The following is a 20,921-nucleotide window of genomic DNA, read 5'->3' on the forward strand; positions in this document are numbered from 1 at the left end:
CAATCATGCCAGATCTCTCCCTCCCGTCCCTTCGACTGGATGGGCTTGGCCGTGGGGTGCCTGAGTACGGCAAGCTCGGGAACCTGGGCCGCCAGCACTTCAATGCTTCCCATGTCCCTGATCAATCAATGCCTCCATGCCGGTCCCGCCACTTGTGTTGAGCAGGCCAGGTGCCAGGCACAAGACTTCGAGGGCACATGCATATGGGCAGGCTTATCAACTCAGTAGCCACACAGTGGGGCCTGGCCTCCAGATGTCAAGTCTGGTCCCCTTTCACCGCCAGCAGCTACCTACTCCCAGGTCCCACAACGCCAACATTGAACGGCCCACCAGACCAGACAGACACATCAGGCACATGGCGTCTGGCGTCACTGGTCGAGCGCCAACTTTGACTCGAGCAACGTCGCCCGCAGACCGGCAGCGCGTCGCGCCAAATCCGAGGGCCCGTCCGGCGTCCATCAATATATGTAGGAAATCCAGACAGAGCTAGCTACATGTATGCACAAATGTCAACTACGGCCGTGTGGGTAAGCCGCTGCAAGGCACTAACCGTATTGACAGTTTGACACAACGTCAATTGTCAAAACACAGAGAGGTCAGTGCCTACTAAGATAGTTGCAAGAGATCAACATTGAACTTCAAAGCGTACTCCGTAACCCACCAGCAAATCAGGCCGCCACCTACAACTACATACTACTCTCTTTTAATCGTCCCAGACTTGGCATCATCTTTCCCCTAGTTCCATCCACGAATCCTTCTTTGTTATAACAAGCACGTATATTGATTGATTGTTTCAAGTCACTATCCGGGATCCACGCGTGCACACCTACACGAGTAGGTCTTCCCAGCCCAACAAAGGACAGAGAATCCCAATCTTTTCCTGATTCTGGCAACGAGAGACACGGTAACAAAGGCTCCATGTTGCCTTACATCCCGAGCAGCAGCCACGGTTAGATGGCAGGACTCATCCGAGTACCAAGAGCCACCACCATATCGCCTTCTATACCATTCTAGAGTTTACACCATTGGTGCATCACGTACGCTTGGCAACCAACTGTGCACAAGGGCGCATTTCCCGCTTTGCTTCCCATCCAACCCGATCATGACGTCCAGTTAACACACTTACTTCAGTCTGTTCACTCGGCGCCGTCGGGATAAACGCCCACGCTGCAGTCTTGTCCATCAACAACAAGACATACCACGTCCAAAAGGGACATTGACAAAACTACAATGCTTGGTCTAGAATCACGAATCACTAGCCAAAAGCATGGCCAATTAGCTTTCTCAAGATACATCTGGTGACCAATTCTATGTACAGTTCCAATAGTCCCATAACCATCCCTGTTGCAAATTTGCGCCGTCATCGTCTCGTGTCATGTCTCAAACAGTGGTATAAATCTATTGTCTACGCTTTCTTTTCGCATCGCCAGCAAAAGTAGCATATCCCCAAATAGTCCTACAAAACTGCTTACAAAAGCGTCTCGCCAAGGGCACAGCGCACTAGGGAGCAGCCAGCTCGGACAGTCTCCTGGGCACCAGCCTCGGTGGCGGCTAAGCTGGGGTTGACCTCGACAAGATCAATGGCTACCAGGGAGCCAGTCTGGTGTACCGCTTCGCAAATGTAGTCGCCCTCGCGGAGAGTCAGACCGCCGCGCACGGGAGTGCCAGTGCTGGGGGCCCACATGGGGTCGAGGGCGTCGACGTCGAAGGACAGGTGGATTGGGGTGTCGGCACCAATGTAGGCAAGAGCCATCTCGACGACGCGGCCGATACCGTAGCTAGCACACGTTACAGGTCAGTATTGCGTTGGCCGCGGCCATGTGACAACATGGTGAAAAGAAGAGTGCTTACCGGTCAACGTCGAACATGCTGAAAGCCTTGATGCCGTTTTCACGAAGAATTTGCTTCTCGGCCTTGTCGACATCGCGAAGGCCAATGTAGACAAGCTTCTTAACATTGAGTAGCATGTCCTCCTTGATCCAGCCAAAGTACTCCTCCTTGTCGTCTTTGGCCAGGCCAGAGGCAAAAGCAACGGGCATGCCGTGGATGTTGCCACTGTCGCTGACCTCGGGGGTGTTGATGTCGGCGTGAGCATCAACCCAGATGAGGGCAATCTCTCGGTTCAGACGCTCGCGAATAGCCTTGGCGCTGCCAGTGACGGTGCCAATGGCAACGCTGTGGTCACCACCAAGAGTCAGGACGAGACGTCCCTCCTTGGCGTGCTCGTAGACCTCCTCGGAGATCTTGCGGTTGACGGCCGACGTGGTAAGAGGGTTCTTCATGCCACGGTGATCGGCGTCGGTGGTGGCAATCAGCTCCTCGTACTTTTGGACCTTGGTATCACCATGCAGTTTGTAGCCAAGCTCCTCCCTGATCTGGGTAAGGAGGCCGGAGTCGATGAGAGCTTCGGGGCCAGCATCGACACCAGCTTTGGGCTGCGAAGGACATGGTGTGTTAGCTACGATAGACAATGATAAAGAAAGCCGGGGATGGATGACGAAAGATGTGAAGGGCATGCATGTGCATGAACGCAACGAAGCGATGGAGGGGCAGATGGAGGGGCAGCGAATGGTGTAGCGTCAACAAGGACACGAGGGTTTAAATGCTACTACATTCCGCAGCTGCAAGACAGGGACAGCAAAAATGTCGGAAAATTTGGCAGTACGTACCTGACCCTTGGAGAAGCCAACCGCAACGACACCGAGGTCTTGCGGGTTGGAAAGGAAACGGCTCTGGACAATATCGGTATTCATTGTGGGAATGGAGAAATGTGTTTTTTGTTGTCACTTTGCTTTTTTTTTTTTTTTCTTGATCTCGCCCGTGGTCTAGATGTCGAGGGGCGGGGACAAGGTGAATGAATACGTTATGACGTGGAGCCGAGAAAAAAACTCCAAGATGACAGGGCCGGTGTCTGGTGGTGTAGGAGTGCCGAGAACCGAGTACGAGGATACGAATGGAGTCTTACAAAAGAACAGGAGAGGGAAGGGAAAGTGAAGGAATGGGAGGGACCAAGTTAAATAACAATAGATTCCGCACAACCCTCATGCTTGGCTTACATGACATGAGTGAGAGTCAGAAAAAAAAAAGAGGGGGGGATGGGGAGGAGCAGCATGTTGGAACGGACGCCGAGTCGAGTCCGTGGGCAGATGATGAAGACTAGAAATGACAAGCTATACTCCTAAGTGCAGGTAGACGAGAAGATCGTGGCTAGTGGCCAGGATTGGGGCGCAGGGAATTGAGGGACCTGCTCAAGTCACCGAGGACAAAACACGCCCGTCAAAGGCGGAATGTCACTTAACGGCAAAGCTTGGGGGGAAACGAAATGGCTTCAGTCGGCCCTCCGACCCGCGGGGCAGAAGGCGCGGAAACTTGTGGAAATTATTTGATAAGAGGGCAGGAGAATGCATAGGGGGTCGTTTGCAGCCGACAGAAAACAAAGGATCCATGTCCCATGTGTGTTTCCTCCATGACGCGCCGTGTACTTTATGATATAATATATGCGGTGCTGCATATACCTTTTTCCCATCCTTTATGTATTTGCCTTGTCCTTGGTGGGCGAGGATGGGGCTGCGTGTATGTATCATAATCGCCGGCGGTGCTCCGAGACCCAGGCGAGACGGTGCAGAGCCGCCGACCATCTGAGCTGAAAATTGATGTCGGCGTTGATGCGAAGAGGTGCAGAGACACGCCGGCAAATAAAAACAAAGACGCCCAAATCCATCGTCTTGGCTGCATATTCATTGTCTGCCTAGATACCCATGAAGTACGGTGTTGCGACTATGCCCTCAACCTAGTAGGTGCGGTCATCGCTCCTTCCACAACCAAGAGCCCTGGGGAACAGCTCATGATTATTATTCTTCTTCTGGCTTCTCTCTCTTTCAGTCCTATTGACTCCATTACTTCTGCGCAGATGGGGGTCTCAGGTGCCCAGCTGGAAGGGTCTCAAGATCAAAAACAAAGCCCACCTTCGAGCGCTTTAAATAATAAGCTCACGCATCATTCCCCAGTCAGTTTACGCAGATCCTTCTCCGCCTGCTTCACGTTGCCAGATCGCAGACCTTCCTAAATTCTCCAAGCTTCTGGAACCCATCTCCGACCGCGCGCCGCTGCCTGTCACATCTCCATCCAGACAAGGGCCATCCGATCCCGTCCCGGAGGCAGCCGATTTTTTTGTTCCTGGTAGCATCAAACTTGCTTCCTCTACGTCATCTCCTCGAGTTATCTTCCGACAAATATCTTCTCTGCAGAAGTCAAGGCCAATTAATAAATGTCCAATGCCGTGTCACGCCGACATTTCGTCATACGAACACATCATCATCTGCATGGCCAGGGCTCTTTCACGTCGCACAGCGTCGGGCCCCCAGCCAAACGACCAGCCGCTCGAGGTTCTGGCTTAATGTTCCATGTTGCCGCCTCCGGGGCTGCGGGCGGCTCCGCTGGCGGAATCAACTTTAGAGGAACTACCTCCGAAACGCACACCCCAGCCGGCCGGACCGCAATCAAACACACAAGGATGGCCACAGACACATTCCAGACAGACAGGGGGCGCAAAATCCGTGGCAGTCCAGAGCCGGCGCTACCCACGTGAACTTGTTGGGCCTCACACGGTGGATGCGCCGGACCACGAGGGACAATGGTCATGTGGACTGTGGCTTGATCATTTTAGGTAAGGGTAACAGGCCTGGAAAAAGATGTGAGTACGAGTGACGGCATTCTCCAGACAGAGCGAGGACTGCACACCCGAGTCAGTGACGGTGGCTGTGAGAGATGAAATTGTTGGATGCATCTCGCTTCCCCGCCTTTTTCATCGTGATTGCCGAATGGAGCCCGGGTTCGGGGAGACGCATGTCCGGCAGAATCAGGTTGCAAATACGCATACCTCTACTCCGTAGGTAGTAGTCACTGTGGTTTGTACATAGTACTACGTATTTGCTATTCTCAGGCATTGTCTGACTCACCACGTCTCCCCAAGTCTGTAAGCGCGCCCTCGAAACTTCATCCACAAAAGCCACTTTGGCTGAGAGAACGCCAGTGAGCCAGCCACCTTTTCAAGGTCACAGGCATTGGGCCTTCAAACGAAGCCCCTATTATTTGAAAAGGGGAATAACGAACCAGGAAAACGTGGCCGTTGGAGGCGACTATATGGTCATTGTCACCCAGAATGGCCAGATCAGGTAATCAAAATAATTAATATCCTTGTACGGAGTACGAGTTTCATGTTGTTTTGTAGCAGGTCTTTGCACGCCATCAAGCACTGCGGGGGATGTGCGGGAGTATGAAGCAGAGCATAGTCATTTCAAATCAGTCTATATGGTCTATATATGTATGCTTTGAATATGCGTTTGGACAAGACTGTATCACTTTGCCGGTGCCATGCCACCAAATCAGATAGCAGCCTCGCCGCGGGTCGTGCAACGTCATGCTGTAGCGAAACATGAGTTTGACAGCCCCAGTCTCGGCAACCAGCACGGATGCCTTGACAGGATGCAGCCGGTCAAAGTGGAACTGCCGCCAATAATAATCGTCATCCGTCGTTCTATACACATTCATGATCATACTCGTAATCGTGCATCATAGCCGCTTCCGTCCAGAGATTGCTCAACCTTCACCATGCGCGAGAGACACGTGTCTCACGTTTAATTGTGGGGGTGCTTATCTCTGTTCCAGCAGGTTGTCCAATGTATCATAACTCCGTCCATCATCAATTTTGATTTTCGAGCATCGAGGTAATGCAATTGCGGTGTATCGAGGTCGCATAATTTGTGCCCTTATGGCGATTCTACCTCCATAATCTCCATTGTCCAGTACGGAAGCTCGCGAGCCAGTGGATCCGCAGCATCATATTCATTCTCGCTGGAGTCCGGCTCATCAAGCTCGTCGATACGTGGAGCGGGAGGGTCTTGGAAAAGCAGGCTGCCTCGGTGCAGGCGTTTTCGCAGTTTTCGCGCGCTCGATCCAACCTCGTTGACATCAAGACCGCCGGTGTCAGAGTTGTCTGAGTCGGTGAACTCGCTGAACTCGCTGTGCGTTCGCTTCCCGGTACTCGACATGCTAACCCTTCTGTTTCGCCGGATCTCCTTCTGCCTCTTCAGAAAGACACTTTCAGTATCCATACCTAATTCACCCTCGGCATCTACTTCATTCTCCGACACGTCGTTGCTGCAATTGAGGTTCTTAAAGTCCCGCACCATCCCTTTATCAAAGTATTTGTGACGGGACCTTGAGCGACTTCGATTGGACTCAATCTCTGTTGGAAGGAGAACCTCGAGACCCTCGCAGCTACTGTCCATGGGATCTATGTCTTCAACTGTGAACTCACAGCCCGAAGCGGCGCTGGACGGGACAGCTGCGACTCGGGACTGACGGGCTGCTTCATCTCCTGCCTCTGAGCCCGCTGCTGAAATGGATACTGTTTCAGGCTCCGAAGGCAGACGGAAGAAAGGTCGTGCATTGACTTCCACGTGTTCTTCTTCCTCTCCTGCTTCTTCTTCATAGTCTTCTTCCCCCACTCCGCGGTCTTCATCATCCGCGTCCTCGTCATCCTCGTCGTCTCCATCCCCGGAGGTCTCATCATCCGGACCAGAACTTGCATCCTCAGAAGACGCTGCAGTAGAATTGATGATACTCTGGGGCCGTGCTATATCGGACACAGACGAATCATCGTCCAACTCTTCTCCTGCTTGTTCCTCTTCTCCCTCAGACTCATCCGATGACGATGACCTAGGGCTCAACTGCTCCGGTCCAATGACTCTCCGATAGCTAAATTGATGACCATGACCAACCGGTTTGATGTTAGGGTCCTGTTCCAGTGGACGACCAGAGTAGCCAAAATAAACGGCCGAGTGTTGTGGTGGCTTGCGGGCCATGTGTGGCGATCCGGTGGGGGTTTCTGGCGGTGACGTTGGGCCCGTTGCTCCCGATGAATGATTGATACGGGGAGGCTCTCGGGAGAGCTTGAGACTAGGTGTCAACCGGCGGCGCCGATGATTGTTGCGTTTGCCCATTGTCTAGGCTAGCTAGTAATAGAAACGTATAGTAAGCACAAACGGCAATGCTTGATGCTGGTGGATGGCCTTTCTTTTTTCCAACCGCCACCGTTTTGGAGAAACAACGTATTTGGGCTGGCGTCAAAACCAGTCCGCTGTGCAACGATCCTATCAGAGGAGGGTCGAATGCAGGTCTGTGGGGTACGAGCGGGAGCGTGATAGTAAGGGAAGGAGATGGAGAGGCAAGAGGGTCCGGAGGTCAGCCAAAAGCCGCTTAAGAGCTTCTTGTTGCTGCTGCCCTGCGTTGCTCTGGCCCGGTGGTGGTGTACGCGGGTTGCTCCTGCGCTTTTTGATGTTGCGGGCGGGGAGGAGCGGGCAATGAAACTGAAGCCAAAAGAATTTCCCAACGCAACGCTCGGTACCGGGGTGCAATCGTGAATATACTCAAGAGTCCAATAATCGACGTGCCTGCGGCTGGCGGGAAAGACTCCGCCGTCGAGATGTCGGCTGTGGCTACACTGTTCAGTGCCCGGACTCCAGAGTTGAGTATTGATGCAGTGTTCTAGGTAAATACTGCCAGGCGCAGCTACCAATGGAGCGGCAGCGGGTAGGTAAATGAACAAATGAACCAGACAATGGTCAAACAAGCAGCAGTACGGTCAATGGCACTCGGAACAAGTCGAGTCAAGGTGTCAGCACCCAAAGGAGAAACCTCCAACACGGAGAAGAAGAAATCCTGGTGGTGTTGGGTATCATGTTCAGATGCTGATGCAGCAGTCGGGGGGCGGTATGTCCTCGAGGTGCAAGTCAATCCACCTGGACACCTCGTGGCTAACTATCGAGAAGCGGTGGAAGACGCAGAGAGACAAACGCAGAGAGACCGAACAGGCCAGACTGAGGCTGTGACAAAGCGTCAATAGAAGAGGGAGAGAGGTGAGAGCGTGGCCGGCCGACAGTCGGGAGGGCAACAAACAAGGCGAACGGGGCAAAACGCTGCGATTGGCAGGTCTGTTCTCAAACGAACCAGACAGAGCAGATGCAAGTGAGGAGGGCGTCGGAAATGGGACAGGATAGAGTAATATAATATGGATGGATGTACGGGGTGCTCAAGGTATGGGCTTCATGTACTCCGTACGGAGTAACTCGTTCGTCCCAGCTATGACTGAGCGACTGAGCGTCTGGGTGTATGAGTGTCCAGGTTGTTCCACGTCCCAAGTGTCGACATGGAACTTTGTTCGACTCCTTGACTAGTCTGCTGGCGTCGGGCCTATAATAAGTACCATCTCGTCGTATTACTCAAGCAGCCTGCACGGGACGGCTTTGGAGGGGGACGAAAAAAAAAAATGTAAAACCGACAGAGTGATCTGCGGCCCGCTACTCGTCTGTGCTTTGCTTCTCCTGCACATGCAGCTCTGAGTGCTGACGGAGCTTTTGGACTTGGAAATGATGAAAGCCACCGGATGACGGGACCCCTGCAAGCAAAGCGGTGGAACAGACACGATGGCCACTTTGATGATGCCAGATGGATAATCTTTGTCTGTGAGCTGAGAAGATGGAAAATGCTCCCTTGCTTCTACTTGTCGTCGTCGTGGTCTTTTTTAGTAGTTTTTTTTTTTTTCCTTGAGAGTGCCCCGAAAGTGTGCCGAGTATAGACTGCATCTCCCGCGAACCGGGGCGAGGACGAGAGTGTCTCTGTGACTGGACGCCGTTTATGCACATCCAGCCCAACAAGACAAAACGTCTGCGCAAGTGGTCAGCTAAGCTTGCCGTCTCGCAGCCGAGCACACTGTCCTCCGACTCAACAACACCACCGCAGATGCGGACGGAGCACACAGACTAGGACACCGTGCCTTAGACGAACGCCGGATCAATGACGGCTCTCCATAGGATGAATGTTTGTGTTTCAGAAAGTTCGAGGCAACAGTCTCAGTCCCAATTATGCAGCTGCGGCCCAAGTCCCACGAGGCTTGTCAGGTACCAAACTCTTGATAGTTAGGGTCTGGCTGGCCGGATTTTGAATCAGACTCGGGACTTGGCTGGAGCCAGAGCTGGGAGCTGGAACTGCGCAGATGACTAGTTGCTCCGTTGAACAGGGGAGCCGAGGCAGGCCCAGTGGCCCTTGGAACTGACGAGATTGATTGAACAAGAGCCGTGTGAATCGCAAACCAGGTCGTCAACGTCAGTTTGAGCTCGGGCGAGCTGATGGGATTGGTGGCGGCGGCACACAAAAGACGCCGACTAATCCTCCATGCCCAGGGTGGTGTTCATCGTCCCTTCACCTCCGTCAGACACCGGGAACTGCGGTCACGTCCAGCATTATATACATAATAACGTATTTGGTGCGTACTGCGGACGGAGTGGTTGCGTTGCTTCAACCTTGACTGCCATGTTGAGCAAACACCACCAGACACTTTGCAAATGGAGCATCGCGGGTCGCTCTCGAGAACCAACAAGGGACCAAGACGACGCACTGCCGTTCCGCTTGCACAGAAATCAGCGCCATGTCGCAAGTCCACGGCCCCTTTGTTGATGTGCATTTAGCCAACGGGATGTCGTAGTGTTTTACTGATTACCCCCGTGCAGGGCTTCATGGGCCATAATGCACGATAATGGACCACCTTTGGGCAGCAATGCTCCGACTATCGCAAGCCGTCACCTCTCGAGTGCCCATAGCCTCGCAGCATAGTCAGTCTCTCCGCCAGTAAAAAAGGAGGATGAGAGGTTGGCAAACTTAGCCCATGCGCAGTAGACCATGATGGCGAAGGGAAGAAAATTTTTTCTTTGGCAATCTTTATTTGTATCATGCCTAAGCGCCATCTAGATCCCCGAGCCTGGCGCCTGGGTAGGACACAACTGCCCTCTTTTGCTACGTCGACCTGTGGCAGAATGCTATGTACAATGTAATAGCGACAGGGTTGTCTCTGGACACCTTCGGCGAGAGTCATCCATGGGCAACAACATTATATATGGGGTACTGTGATGGTTGCTGACAGTGCCATGCTCTGTCTTGTCCGAGAGAGTCTCGTACGTTTTGCCCGGTCCTTGGGTCACTTGCGTTTCAGATTTGGGCGACTCTGCCATGCGACACGGCGATTTGATTTGCTTGCGTTGCCCGTGTGAAAAAAGAGCTCCCAAACAATGCAGAGGAGTGTCATTGCTGCCTTTTGCCTTTGCTACTAGTAATGTGACAGTTGTTTCCGGGAGGCCCTGGTCGATTTATTCGTCAGCATAATGTTTGTCGCGGTTTTGGTTTCTCATGCACTTGGCACGATAAAGTGCTATGAAATGAAATGGCCAGATTAGTCCCAACAGCACACGATGGGATAAGCTGTATGTACACATGCTATGAGACGACAGGGATGATATGCTGTTGCATCGTTGCATCGACGTGATGAGTGTGGTGGGTGCGGTGGGTGTGGTGCATTGGGCATTTCCTTGTTGGTATCAGAAAATGGCAACTGCCACTTCGTGCCTCCGCAACCGAGGCATTGGAATATTCTAGACGCATGGCACGTGAGTGAAACGAATTTGCATGGTCCTGATACATTTGCATATCTGGCGACATCACCAAGCAAATGCTACTACGCGACTACCCAATACCTACCTACCCTGTACCCTGGAATGGTTAGTTTTTTTAACTGTTGTCGTTTTTTGGTGACAATTGAAGCCACGACACTCACTTCTACGCATACTTTTCCAAACCACACTCCCAGAAATGTTCTCCCAGGCGCGGGATAAGCAATAGCTCGCAGTATATAGGGGCAAAAAACAAAGGTGTCTAGATTCTGCATAAACTGCCGTACAAATCCTACACCCCTCTAAGGTCTTCACAGTATCCTGCAAAGGTAATCACAATTGCCATTCGCTACTCCCGGCCACCAATAATATGTTCACACATCGGAAATACGAGAGTACCATATTTCATGCGCCTTTTTGTGGTATCGGATGAAGGCAGTACGCTGTCAGAAGATGCATAGGGTAGGACTGAGTAGAACAAACATTACATAAGCGACTGAAGCCCCCAGTGGCATAGGGCCGGCGGATTTTCCGACCCATGGTTTGTTTTGTCATGACCACCATGGAAGGCGCAGACTTGCCAATTGGTTGACACACCAGACGTCCCTCTGGACCACCAGTATATCTATTGACAACGACGTTTGAACTGTGCGGTATCGCGTTGACGAGATATCGCCATCACGGTGGTCCTTGTATCCATCTCTGTTTCGAATATTGTACCTCCTCCTTTGGCGATTAAGAATAATAGTCGGCTGTGCCAGCAAACCGTTCGTCGGGGGAGTTGATTCCTGTACCCAGCATTCTGTCCGTCCTGACCCTCAGTCGACCGTGACGACGACGAAATGAATCCCGCACAAGGACAAGCTCCCCAGCAGGCCCCAGCGCAAGGACAGTCAAGCGCTGCTGGTCAGCAGCCGCGGCCGCCGATGTACCAGCCAACCCAGATCAGAAATCTTCCAATGTTGAGCGAGGAAGAGAAGAACAAGTATGAACAAGGTCTTAAAGGGTTGTGGAACAAGGCCAATACCTCGCCCGCAAACAGCCCAGATCAGCTTGCAGCGAGACAAAAGATTATTGATTTTTCGAAAATGCTTATTAATAAGATTCAAGTGAGAAGGAACCAAGCTCAGCAACAACAGCAAGCGCAACAGGGTCAACCAGGGGGACAGCCTGCACGACCATCATCTAGACAGTCAAACCCTCCCGGGCAAGCTGCAGGAACGCCAACGACTACTCAACAAAAACCTCAACAGACTCCAGCTACCAGTCAAGGCTCACAGGGACAGGCTACCCCCGCCAGTGCCGCAGGCCCGACTCAAAACCAGAATCCCCAGCCTGGTGCTGCAGTTGCGGCCGGGGCAGCAACGGCAGCGACGGCACCGCGAATAAAGATTCCCGAACATGTCTTGCAGCATGTCAATAAAATTACCTTTCATCCACCTCCTCAATTCGCAAATAAACCTGCGGCCGAGGTTGCCAAGTGGATCGAAGAACTCAAAGACAAATACGCGCGAGCAATATTTACCATGGAGGGCAGCAAGGCCAAAGTTGCTAGCATGGAAAAATTTTCTAAAGAAAGGACTGATGCCGGAAGACCGCTTCAAGACGAAGAGCTTCGGCAATATCAAAACAGAAGAGAGGCACAACTGAAGCTTTATCACGAAGCTTTCAAATGGGTGGAGAATGCTCGAAGACAGCAGGAGGCTTTTGCAAACCATCAACAAGCAGGCGCACAGGCGAGTCAAAATGGCACCGCCGCAGCAACGCCGGGAAACCAGCAAACCAACACACAGGCGGCCCCTAATACGGCAGAAAACAATGCTCAAGCTGCTACACAGAACGTCACGGCGTCCGTCAACGCAGCCGTTGAAGCTGCAAAAACCCAGCAAAGTCTGGCAGCTGCGAGTCGTCCGTCTCCAGCAAACGGAACTCCTACACCAACACCAACACCAACACCGGCCCAAAGCCAACCGCGCCCTGTACCTCAACCGGCACAGCAACCCCAAGGGCAAGCCCAAGTCAAAACCGAGCAACCTCATCCACCTCCTGTCAACACTGTCCAGGCGCAGGCTGCTGCTGCACAGGGCCAAGCCACTGCAAGAGTACAAACTCCTCAGTCGGCCACACCTGCTATTGCGGGAGGTCCAACTCGTGCTCTGAGCCATTCTGCTGCAATGAATCTTGCAAACCAAAGGGCAGCAAGCACACCAAGTACCACTCCAGCTCAGAGTCAAGCCGCTTCTTCTGGTGCAGGTGTCGGTGGAGCAGTGAATCAGGGTGCTGTTGTGCCTGGTGCTGTGCAACAACAACAATCGCAGCAACAACAACAACAACAACAACAAGGTCATCCTCACGCCCACCCTACGCAAACACAAAAGATGCCGATTCCGAAGCAACTACCAGAGAAGGCAACTGCTGTTCCGCAAGGCGTTACTGTTGGCGGAGGCGTAACGGCTGGACGTCCAACCATGTCACAAGGAAGCGGGACTCTTGGAGGTGTTATGAACCAGCCCCCGGTAGCGAGAATCCCTGCCTACAGCCATGATGCTGAAGGGGACCACGTTTTGAGTAAGAAGAAGCTCGATGAACTTGTTCGACAAGTTTGCGGGGGCTCTGGTGACTCTCAAGACGGCAATCTTCTGACGCCAGAAGTCGAAGAGGTAAGAGACAAATACCTAGCACCTAGTAACCCATGAGAGCCACGGCAAAGATGTAAGAGCTAATATTCCCTCTCTGCGTACAGAGTATCCTGAGCATGGCCGATTCTTTTGTAGATACAGTGCTGCACTCTGCGTGTCGCAATGCTAAGGAGCGTGGGTCCAAATTGCTGGAGATCCGCGATATCCAGTTAGTTCTTGAGCGCGCGTATAACATTCGAGTTCCTGGGTATTCATCGGATGAACTTCGCACGGTCCGTAAGGTGCAGCCTTCACCTGGCTGGATTGCAAAGATGAGTGCGGTGCAGGCAGCCAAGGTGATGCCAGGGAAGGGTGACCCGTAAGGCGTTTTGGTGGGTGATACGAAGTAAAGATATCTTTCGATGTCTTTGCCGTTTACGTGTTTCTATGGGTAAAGGCTGGGCAGTAAGAATTGGCGTTTGGAAGGCTCATTTGTTTTTACGGAGATACGGGTTCTTATTACGTTTAATTGCGCAACATCCTAGGACACCTCTAATAGCTGCGATATCAGCTTCGCAGGCCGACAGAGGATAGTGTCATGGTAGTGGTGACACTGGTTCACCATGGACCGGGGCACCATCTCATTCCCAGCTGCAAAATACAGCTAGCTATAGCTCGACGTAGATGAAGAGCGATTAATAGACAAGAAGAATGGTCTTGACGACGTTCAGCCATGCCACGTTGCCGCTGGTGACATGAGGAGATGAATGGTGCAAGATTGTCGCGCCGTATTGGCAACGTACCAGCGCGTCCTGTAGACTTATGTAAGCAGTACGGAAGCCATGAAGCAGATTAGGCACGGGATCGAAAACGTCACTCAGTGCCGCCTGGCGGCTCCACAGTCCATCCAATAGCCAACGCTGCTGAGGTGAGCGGCTTAGAGCGCAGGACCCCAAGCCCAGGTGGAGGGTGTGTGGGCAGCTGCGAGGTGGTACCTGGCGTCGCGTGTGCACTGTCGCCTGGCCCAAAGTACCCTTTTTGCCCCAATCTCGCCTGGCTCTTGTCGCCTGCACCGGCGCCGCTGCTCCGTGACCCAAAAGGTGGTCGACCGTCTCCAATCTCGAGCTCGAATCTTCTTGCACCTGAAGGCCCAAACAACCACGACGTATCCGACACCAGACACCAGGCCTCGTTCTATCGCCCAACCCATCGAATTGCTGTGCAATCACCTCTCACCACGTACAGCCTGCATCAGTGACGAACCTGGTGCTTGTTGGCACTCGTCTCTCTCTCCTAATTGTCCGTCTTGCCGTCCAGACTTTGCGCGCCGCCCTAGGCAGAGAGGAAACACCAGACGTTGCAGCCGAGCACACACGAGCACTCGGTGGACTTCTAGGAACCCCTACTGCCCTCCATTGTCGCTTGTCATCTGTCCTCTTTTTCATTACAACTAGTCTGCTTTCCGTCGCACTCGAGGTACGCCAGTTAGCACCGGCCGCAATGCCCGGCAAGACGCCCAAGAGCAACGGCAATGAGCCGATCGAAAACGGCATCAGGAATAACGGCGACATCGACATGAAAGACGCTGGTAAGACTAAAGGCAAGAAGGGTGCCAAGGATGGCGACGAGGAGATGACAGTTGTAGTGCCCCCATCAAAGGGTTCAAAACAAGCGTCCAAACAGCCTCACGATGCCGATGGTGACGTGTCGATGAGTGGTGAGGACACAGCCGACAACGGTGAGGCCAAGGTTGATCCTGTTGTCCAAACAGTAGCAGGTAAGTCTGAAAGAAAAAATCACCGAGGAAAGAACAGATTGTCTGGCATATCTCGCCTCGCACTGGACACGGGGGATGACTAGCTGTCACGGAGAATGCCCATGGTCTGTCTACTGGTCATGAGTCGCTAACAAGAGGTTTCCTTCCGTGGCGCTATAGATATCAAAAGCAACTTTGCATTATTAGATCGTGCTGTTGCATTGTTCGATGCCAGGTTTTCTCTACGGGCCCTTCGATCCATCTCCCTGATTCGCAAGCACCTGACGGCAGACATTATTGGCCAAGCCATTGTCGACACCTTCCCGGCTACTATCACATCTGGCAACATTGCGAAAACTCTTCTGGTTGCCATCGGCCGGGAGAGTATGCCTCTGGGCCGCCAGTCTGGTTCCGAAATGGATGTTGACTCTGTTGATACCAAGGCTTCTAAGAATGGCAAGAAGGAGAACAAAGAGATCATCCCGGAGATTGACATTTTCCTCGGCATCCTCATCCAAGTATATCTTTTCGATGCGAAGAAGTATCAGCAGGGTGCAGACTTCTCCAAATATCTTTCAGACCGCATTCAGTCCCTGAACCGCCGCACCCTCGACTGTCTCTCTGCCAAGGTCTATTTTTACTATTCTCTCTTCTGTGAGCACATCGGGCCCCTGCCGCCATCCCCCGAGTCGCCAATCGTCTCCATCCGCCCAACTCTGCTAGCTGCTTTGCGGACAGCCGTACTGCGAAAGGATATCGACACTCAGGCATCAGTCATTGTGCTTCTCTTGCGAAACTACCTCTTGACTTCGCACATTAGCCAGGCTGATTTGCTCGTCTCTCATACTCAATTTCCTGAGAATGCGGTTAATAACCAGGTAGCCCGGTTTCTGTACTACCTTGGTCGTATCAGGGCAATCCAGCTGCGATACACGGAGGCTCACGAGCATCTGACTGCCGCCACCCGCAAGGCCCCGTCCAGTAATTGCGCTGTTGGCTTCTCACAGACAGCAACTAAGCTTCTGATGGTTGTTGAATTGTTGATGGGTGATATTCCCGAAAGAGCCACCTTCCGACAGCCTGCTCTGGAAGACGCTCTTCACCCATACTTCTTGCTTGTGCAAGCTGTTCGTGTCGGCAACCTAGAGGACTTTGAGACGACGATTGCAGACCACGCTGATACGTTCCGACGTGATGGAACCTACTCCCTCATTCTTCGTCTTCGACAGAATGTCATTAAGACGGGTATACGTATGATGTCGCTATCCTATTCTCGGATCTCGCTGCGGGATATCTGTATCCGCCTCCACCTTGGCAGCGAAGAGTCTGCCGAATACATCGTAGCCAAAGCCATTAGAGATGGCGTTATTGAAGCCACTCTGGATCGTGAGCGTGGATTTATGAAGAGCAAGGAAGTTGGAGATGTCTACGCCACGCGAGAGCCTGGAGAGGCATTCCACGACCGAATTCGGGCTTGTCTTGCCCTGCATGACGAGAGCGTCAAGGTATGTCATCACATCACCCTAGAGTGCAGAATTCGCGGCGCAGGAGCAAGCTAACAAGTCGTTCACCCCAAGGCCATGCGTTTCCCAATGAATCAGCACCGCCTGGAGCTTAAAAACGCCCAGGAGGCACGAGAGCGTGAACGCGAAATGGTCAAGGAGATACAGGAAGGCGATCTAGACGAAGATGATCTAGGTGGCGACTTTGAAGGCATCTAACTTTCTTTTTTGCTTCTCCCTTGTGTCATTACTACAGCCACACCATGCACTATTATTATTATTTTTGTGGTATAAATGCAGCAGATTGGGCTTGCTTCCATTCGTGGGCATTGTGGCCCGTTTTCTCATCAATGTTGCCCTGTGAAGCAGATGGGATCCGGCATGGACTTACGTTGGGAGGTTGGCACCTGGTTCGTATCTCATTGATCACTCGCTGCAAAGGGGGTGTGGTTAATGAAGGGGCGGACGGTCTTAAGCCTTTGTACGAGGTGTTCCAGATATGAACGGGTGAGGAAGGCTGATAGAGCTCGACGGTTTTGTTAGGATGGACTCGGCGACACTAAGCCGTTGGCTTTAATATACGAGGCCCGCTATGCTCTGCCTTTGTGTATTAGATATTGCAAGGTGGCGACGTTGCGGTGAGACGCAGAATTGAAGTGACATTTCTTTGTTATCCCACCGTTGTACTTATTTATGGCGATGTCGTGATGTTGCAACTTGGCCACTGGGCAACGTGAGGGCTGTACTGGAGAATATCCTGGAGGGGCACAAGATCGAACGTAGTAGCAAAAGAATAAGCCATGCTGGACAGTGGCAATCGATGAGGGCGTCAAAGCATTTAGGCCCCCTCTCCAAACCACACGGCCTAGGATTCCGCTCCCAAAGCTCACATGCAAATCATGTACTCAGTACTATCCCAAACGCCCCCGAACCAATAGAATCAAATGGGCCTGGTCAAGAAGCCCTTCAACTCAAACAATTACCATGGTGCCGAAATTTGGCATCTTGAATCTTTGCTGAAATAGCGCGCGGGAAACAAGCGTGACGGACTTGTTCACGTCCTTGGCTGGGTATTTACTATTCTGGGCTAATCGAGATCTCAGATATGTACCTCAACAGATGCGGTATTTCGACTCGAGCAGCACAAGCAATCAAGTTATTTCTCGCCAATTACGCTATTTGGACCGCCGCCGCCTTACGTGTCTTGTAATCGACCCGAGTATCCAGGCAGTGGTGAGAGTCGTGGCTGTTTAAGCATAGCAAATCGTGTCGTCTTCCTCATCCGTAGATTTGCATCGACGGGACGCAGCCCGTTATTCGTTTGCTGGTCGAGACAGAGCTGAACTCCAGATGTCTTCAATTATCGAGTGCCGTCCAATTGTTGGATTGTATTATTTTGTATTTTGCCAGCGATTGACTGTCGTTCAAATGAATCGAATTATGTTTCTGTCATGCATATATATCGACTCCCCCTCCGCGATTCATGTCTCCACATATCAAGCCGTCTCAGCTCCTCCCCCGTCATCCACCAACGCACATCTGGAGATGTAATTAATTTAAGTTATTTGGTTGTCGTTGCGGTTGCTATACTTTGCCTTTTTAGGTCGCTCCGGCGAAGACTGCTCTCAGCCCTATGTTTATGCCCACTGCTTCACCTCTCACCACGACTTTGGAACCCCACTCTGTCAGCCATCTTGCCATCGCAAACCCCATTTCCATCCTCTTCTCTGTGTTGACTGGTCGCCGGCGTGGCGCAGATTAGGCAAGGCAAACCGAAAGATCCGCGGCACACATTCGATAGGCTTGCAGGCTTTCGCAAGACCATTATTCCTTCAAAAGCTAAGTTCGTAGCTCGACAACAGCTCGCACCAGTAGTAGCAACAGCCGCCTGAACATCTAGCTTAATCCCCATAAGCAAATACAATCTAAATAACCTTAGCCATTCCAACATTAGTACAATCACCAACGCTCATATATGTACAACCCTAAGCTATAATTCCTAAAACAGTAAGCCTCTTAATAGATATCTATAGCCATAGCTCCCAGCACTAAAGTAATTAGTAAAAGCAGTCGTACCGTGCCTACAAGAGAAAAACTGCGGAAGTTCTTTGACGTTCGCGCACGTAGGACCCTGGGATGTCTGACCTGTCGACAAGGAAAAGTTAAGCGCGGTGAGTTGATGCCGTTTATACTCTTTGGAAACGTAACCACGAGACGGTTTCATGCACCACTTGTGCCGGGAATTTATTACTGTCTTGTCATCATCTACACGCTGACCAACCTCGCTATGAACAGATCAACGTCGTCCAGAGTGTGATCGTTGTAAAAAGGGCATGCACAGTTGCCTGGGGTATGATGAACCATTTCTGTTCGTTAACCAGGCCTTGCCCGGGACGCAGGAACTTCGATCCAAGAAGTCAGCTAGACAGCACAAAGATTACTGGAACCAGAAATTAAGTTCCTTTGTGTCGGTAGATCAAGACGCCGGGACTCAAATTGCTCCAATGGTCCCTTTAATAGGCTTCAAAGACAATATCGTCATCTCGCATTTCGTCTCCAACCTACGCATCGGCTTTGAGCAGAACCCTGTCAGCACTTCTGACGCGCCTACCATGCGTGCTGCCATGGAAAGCTTTGGCAAACGTACCAGCGCCTATGTATCTGGACTTAGTATTGCTGAGACTTACTTCAGTCAGATTCACACGGTTGCCCACATGCAGTCGCATGCCGCCGCATTGTACGGTCATGCACTTGGCCGGCTGCGGCTAGATCTCCAGTACATTAACAACGACTTTGATAGAGCTAGAGCGTTTTTGGGTCTTTGGACCGCATACTTTTTGTCTCTGTATGAGCTGATTTCCTTCTCAACTTCTGGGATGTGGTTGCAGCACACCCAGGGTGTAGCCACTTTTGTATGTCTCTTGGTTTCATTGGGAGACTCGCCGCACTGCGTAATCCGCTTTGAATTTTGGCTAATGTTATGTATGGTCTGCAGATCGAGATGCTCGGCCCCGATTCTTTCCAGACTGCATCTGCCAACGCTTTACTCGAAGTGAAGCGCCCATTCTTGGTAAATAAGCTCCTAGAGCCGGGACTCAGTCCGACCTTTGTTTTTTATTTACGAAATACCAGGAGTTAACTTGTCCCAAGGGTATCTCTCACATTGTGATGCGAAAACGGTGCTTTCTAGAGGCTGAGAAGTGGAAGACAGGACCTTGGGCTCCACAACCTGACTCCAAACTTCCAGGCTCCATGTTAATGGATGTCTTTGTCACCCTTCCCGGAATCGTAGAAGATGCAGATAAGTTGAAGGCAGATTCTGAAAAAATGAGGACCGGTACACTAGCCGGGGCTGCGGTCATGGCATCCCGAGCGAAGCTGCAAGGCAGAGTCCTCTCCGCCATACACAACTTATCAGAATCTCGCTGGAAATGGGAAGATGTATACCCGCGAGTTTGCTGGAAAACTCGCATCAACATGGCAACAACACTGTGTTTAGACCTAGATGAGAAGCCACTCTTTGAAACGTGCCTGAATTTCGTGGGTATGAAGCGAACTTTCGAAATCCTCGTTTACAATGTCAGCAGATTGTTGTTGTTCCGGCTGTCAGACTTGATAGGATTGAAAGAAGACGCAACGGCGAACATGGAACATGTTTGGCAGCGACACGGCCATTTCTTGAATCCCCTGTTGCTCCCGGGTCTTGGAACGAGAGAATCTCACGCTTTGGAAATTTGCCGGATCGTGGACTATCTACTGAACGGTGAGCAGAACTACCACGGTGCCTATATCCTCCTTTTCCCTTTGCGTGTTGCTCGGACCCAACTTGAATCGTCACCCAAGGTGCATGACTGGATTGGCAGACTGCTCAAGCAGTTTGCGGAAGACAAAGGGCTGGGGGTTGGCGAGTACTTGAATGAAGTGAGCCAGACTGGCGACGGGATGACACCCAAGAAGGGTTGACACGATGCCACGATGCATATGCGTATCATAACTGCTGCAGTTCAGTATGTATGTAAACACCCACTGGTGAGCGAAGGGCATGTGGAGGGTGTGTCAACCTTGGACGATGGTGGTACTGGAACAATAAATACGTGGCACACGTGACAACCGTGACAAACGCCGGTGCGATGCAGAAGGGAAGGAGCGAACTGCGAATAATCAGATACAACGCGCGACGCCTGCCACATGCTGGCGGATGGTGAGCATAAGCATGAGCAGGAGCATGAGCAGGAGCTGGAAAGACTAAACTAGCAAGAGCTCTCTCTCCTCTAATGCCGTGCCCCTCGCAGCCACGGCTCGTTAGCCTTTTTGTCCATAAACACCATCGTCGCCGCCGCCGGCCGCCGTGTTTACGCTGCGCCATCTGGGCCGCTTGGCTTTTCCCATCCTTTGCAACTTGACTCGAACACTCATCGTGGCCCAGCACAATACGAGTTTATGCCGTGCCGCCAGCTCGACGGACCATCTCCACCCCTGGGCCTGGAGCCCCTCCAGCGTCCATGTCCGCTTCTCGCGCGCTGTCGAAACCGCAATCGCAATC

General features: G+C 52.0%; 5 protein-coding genes across 5 annotated transcripts; 3 read left to right on the top strand and 2 right to left on the bottom strand.

Annotated features, from left to right (window-relative positions):
- Positions 1–1,468: 1,468 nt before the first annotated feature.
- Positions 1,469–2,753, bottom strand: MAA_04683 (Arginase, subgroup; the record flags this gene model as incomplete). Its single annotated transcript, XM_007822779.1, has 3 exons — positions 1,469–1,778; positions 1,852–2,435; positions 2,670–2,753. The coding sequence occupies 3 exons, from the start codon at positions 2,751–2,753 to the stop codon at positions 1,469–1,471; spliced, it is 978 nt and encodes a 325-aa protein (XP_007820970.1).
- Positions 2,754–5,768: 3,015 nt separating this feature from the next.
- Positions 5,769–7,004, bottom strand: MAA_04682 (uncharacterized protein; the record flags this gene model as incomplete). The annotated part of the gene is made up of 1 exon (XM_007822778.1): positions 5,769–7,004. One exon carries the CDS (start codon positions 7,002–7,004, stop codon positions 5,769–5,771), a length of 1,236 nt encoding a protein of 411 aa, XP_007820969.1.
- A 4,340-nt stretch (positions 7,005–11,344) lies between these two features.
- MAA_04681 (transcription initiation factor TFIID subunit 12) lies at positions 11,345–13,503 on the top strand (the record flags this gene model as incomplete). Its single annotated transcript, XM_007822777.2, has 2 exons — positions 11,345–13,162; positions 13,246–13,503. The coding sequence occupies 2 exons, from the start codon at positions 11,345–11,347 to the stop codon at positions 13,501–13,503; spliced, it is 2,076 nt and encodes a 691-aa protein (XP_007820968.2).
- Positions 13,504–14,620: 1,117 nt separating this feature from the next.
- Positions 14,621–16,597, top strand: MAA_10661 (uncharacterized protein; the record flags this gene model as incomplete). Its single annotated transcript, XM_011412379.1, has 3 exons — positions 14,621–14,897; positions 15,057–16,381; positions 16,454–16,597. The coding sequence occupies 3 exons, from the start codon at positions 14,621–14,623 to the stop codon at positions 16,595–16,597; spliced, it is 1,746 nt and encodes a 581-aa protein (XP_011410681.1).
- A 2,285-nt stretch (positions 16,598–18,882) lies between these two features.
- On the top strand, positions 18,883–20,341 carry MAA_04680 (uncharacterized protein; the record flags this gene model as incomplete). The annotated part of the gene is made up of 3 exons (XM_007822776.1): positions 18,883–19,290; positions 19,374–19,448; positions 19,511–20,341. 3 exons carry the CDS (start codon positions 18,883–18,885, stop codon positions 20,339–20,341), a joined length of 1,314 nt encoding a protein of 437 aa, XP_007820967.1.
- Between the last annotated feature and the right edge of the window lie 580 nt (positions 20,342–20,921).

The sequence above is a fragment of the Metarhizium robertsii genome, assembly GCF_000187425.2.
Source record: "Metarhizium robertsii ARSEF 23 chromosome Unknown MAA_Scf_1, whole genome shotgun sequence".
In the NCBI taxonomy this organism is placed as follows: domain Eukaryota; kingdom Fungi; phylum Ascomycota; class Sordariomycetes; order Hypocreales; family Clavicipitaceae; genus Metarhizium; species Metarhizium robertsii.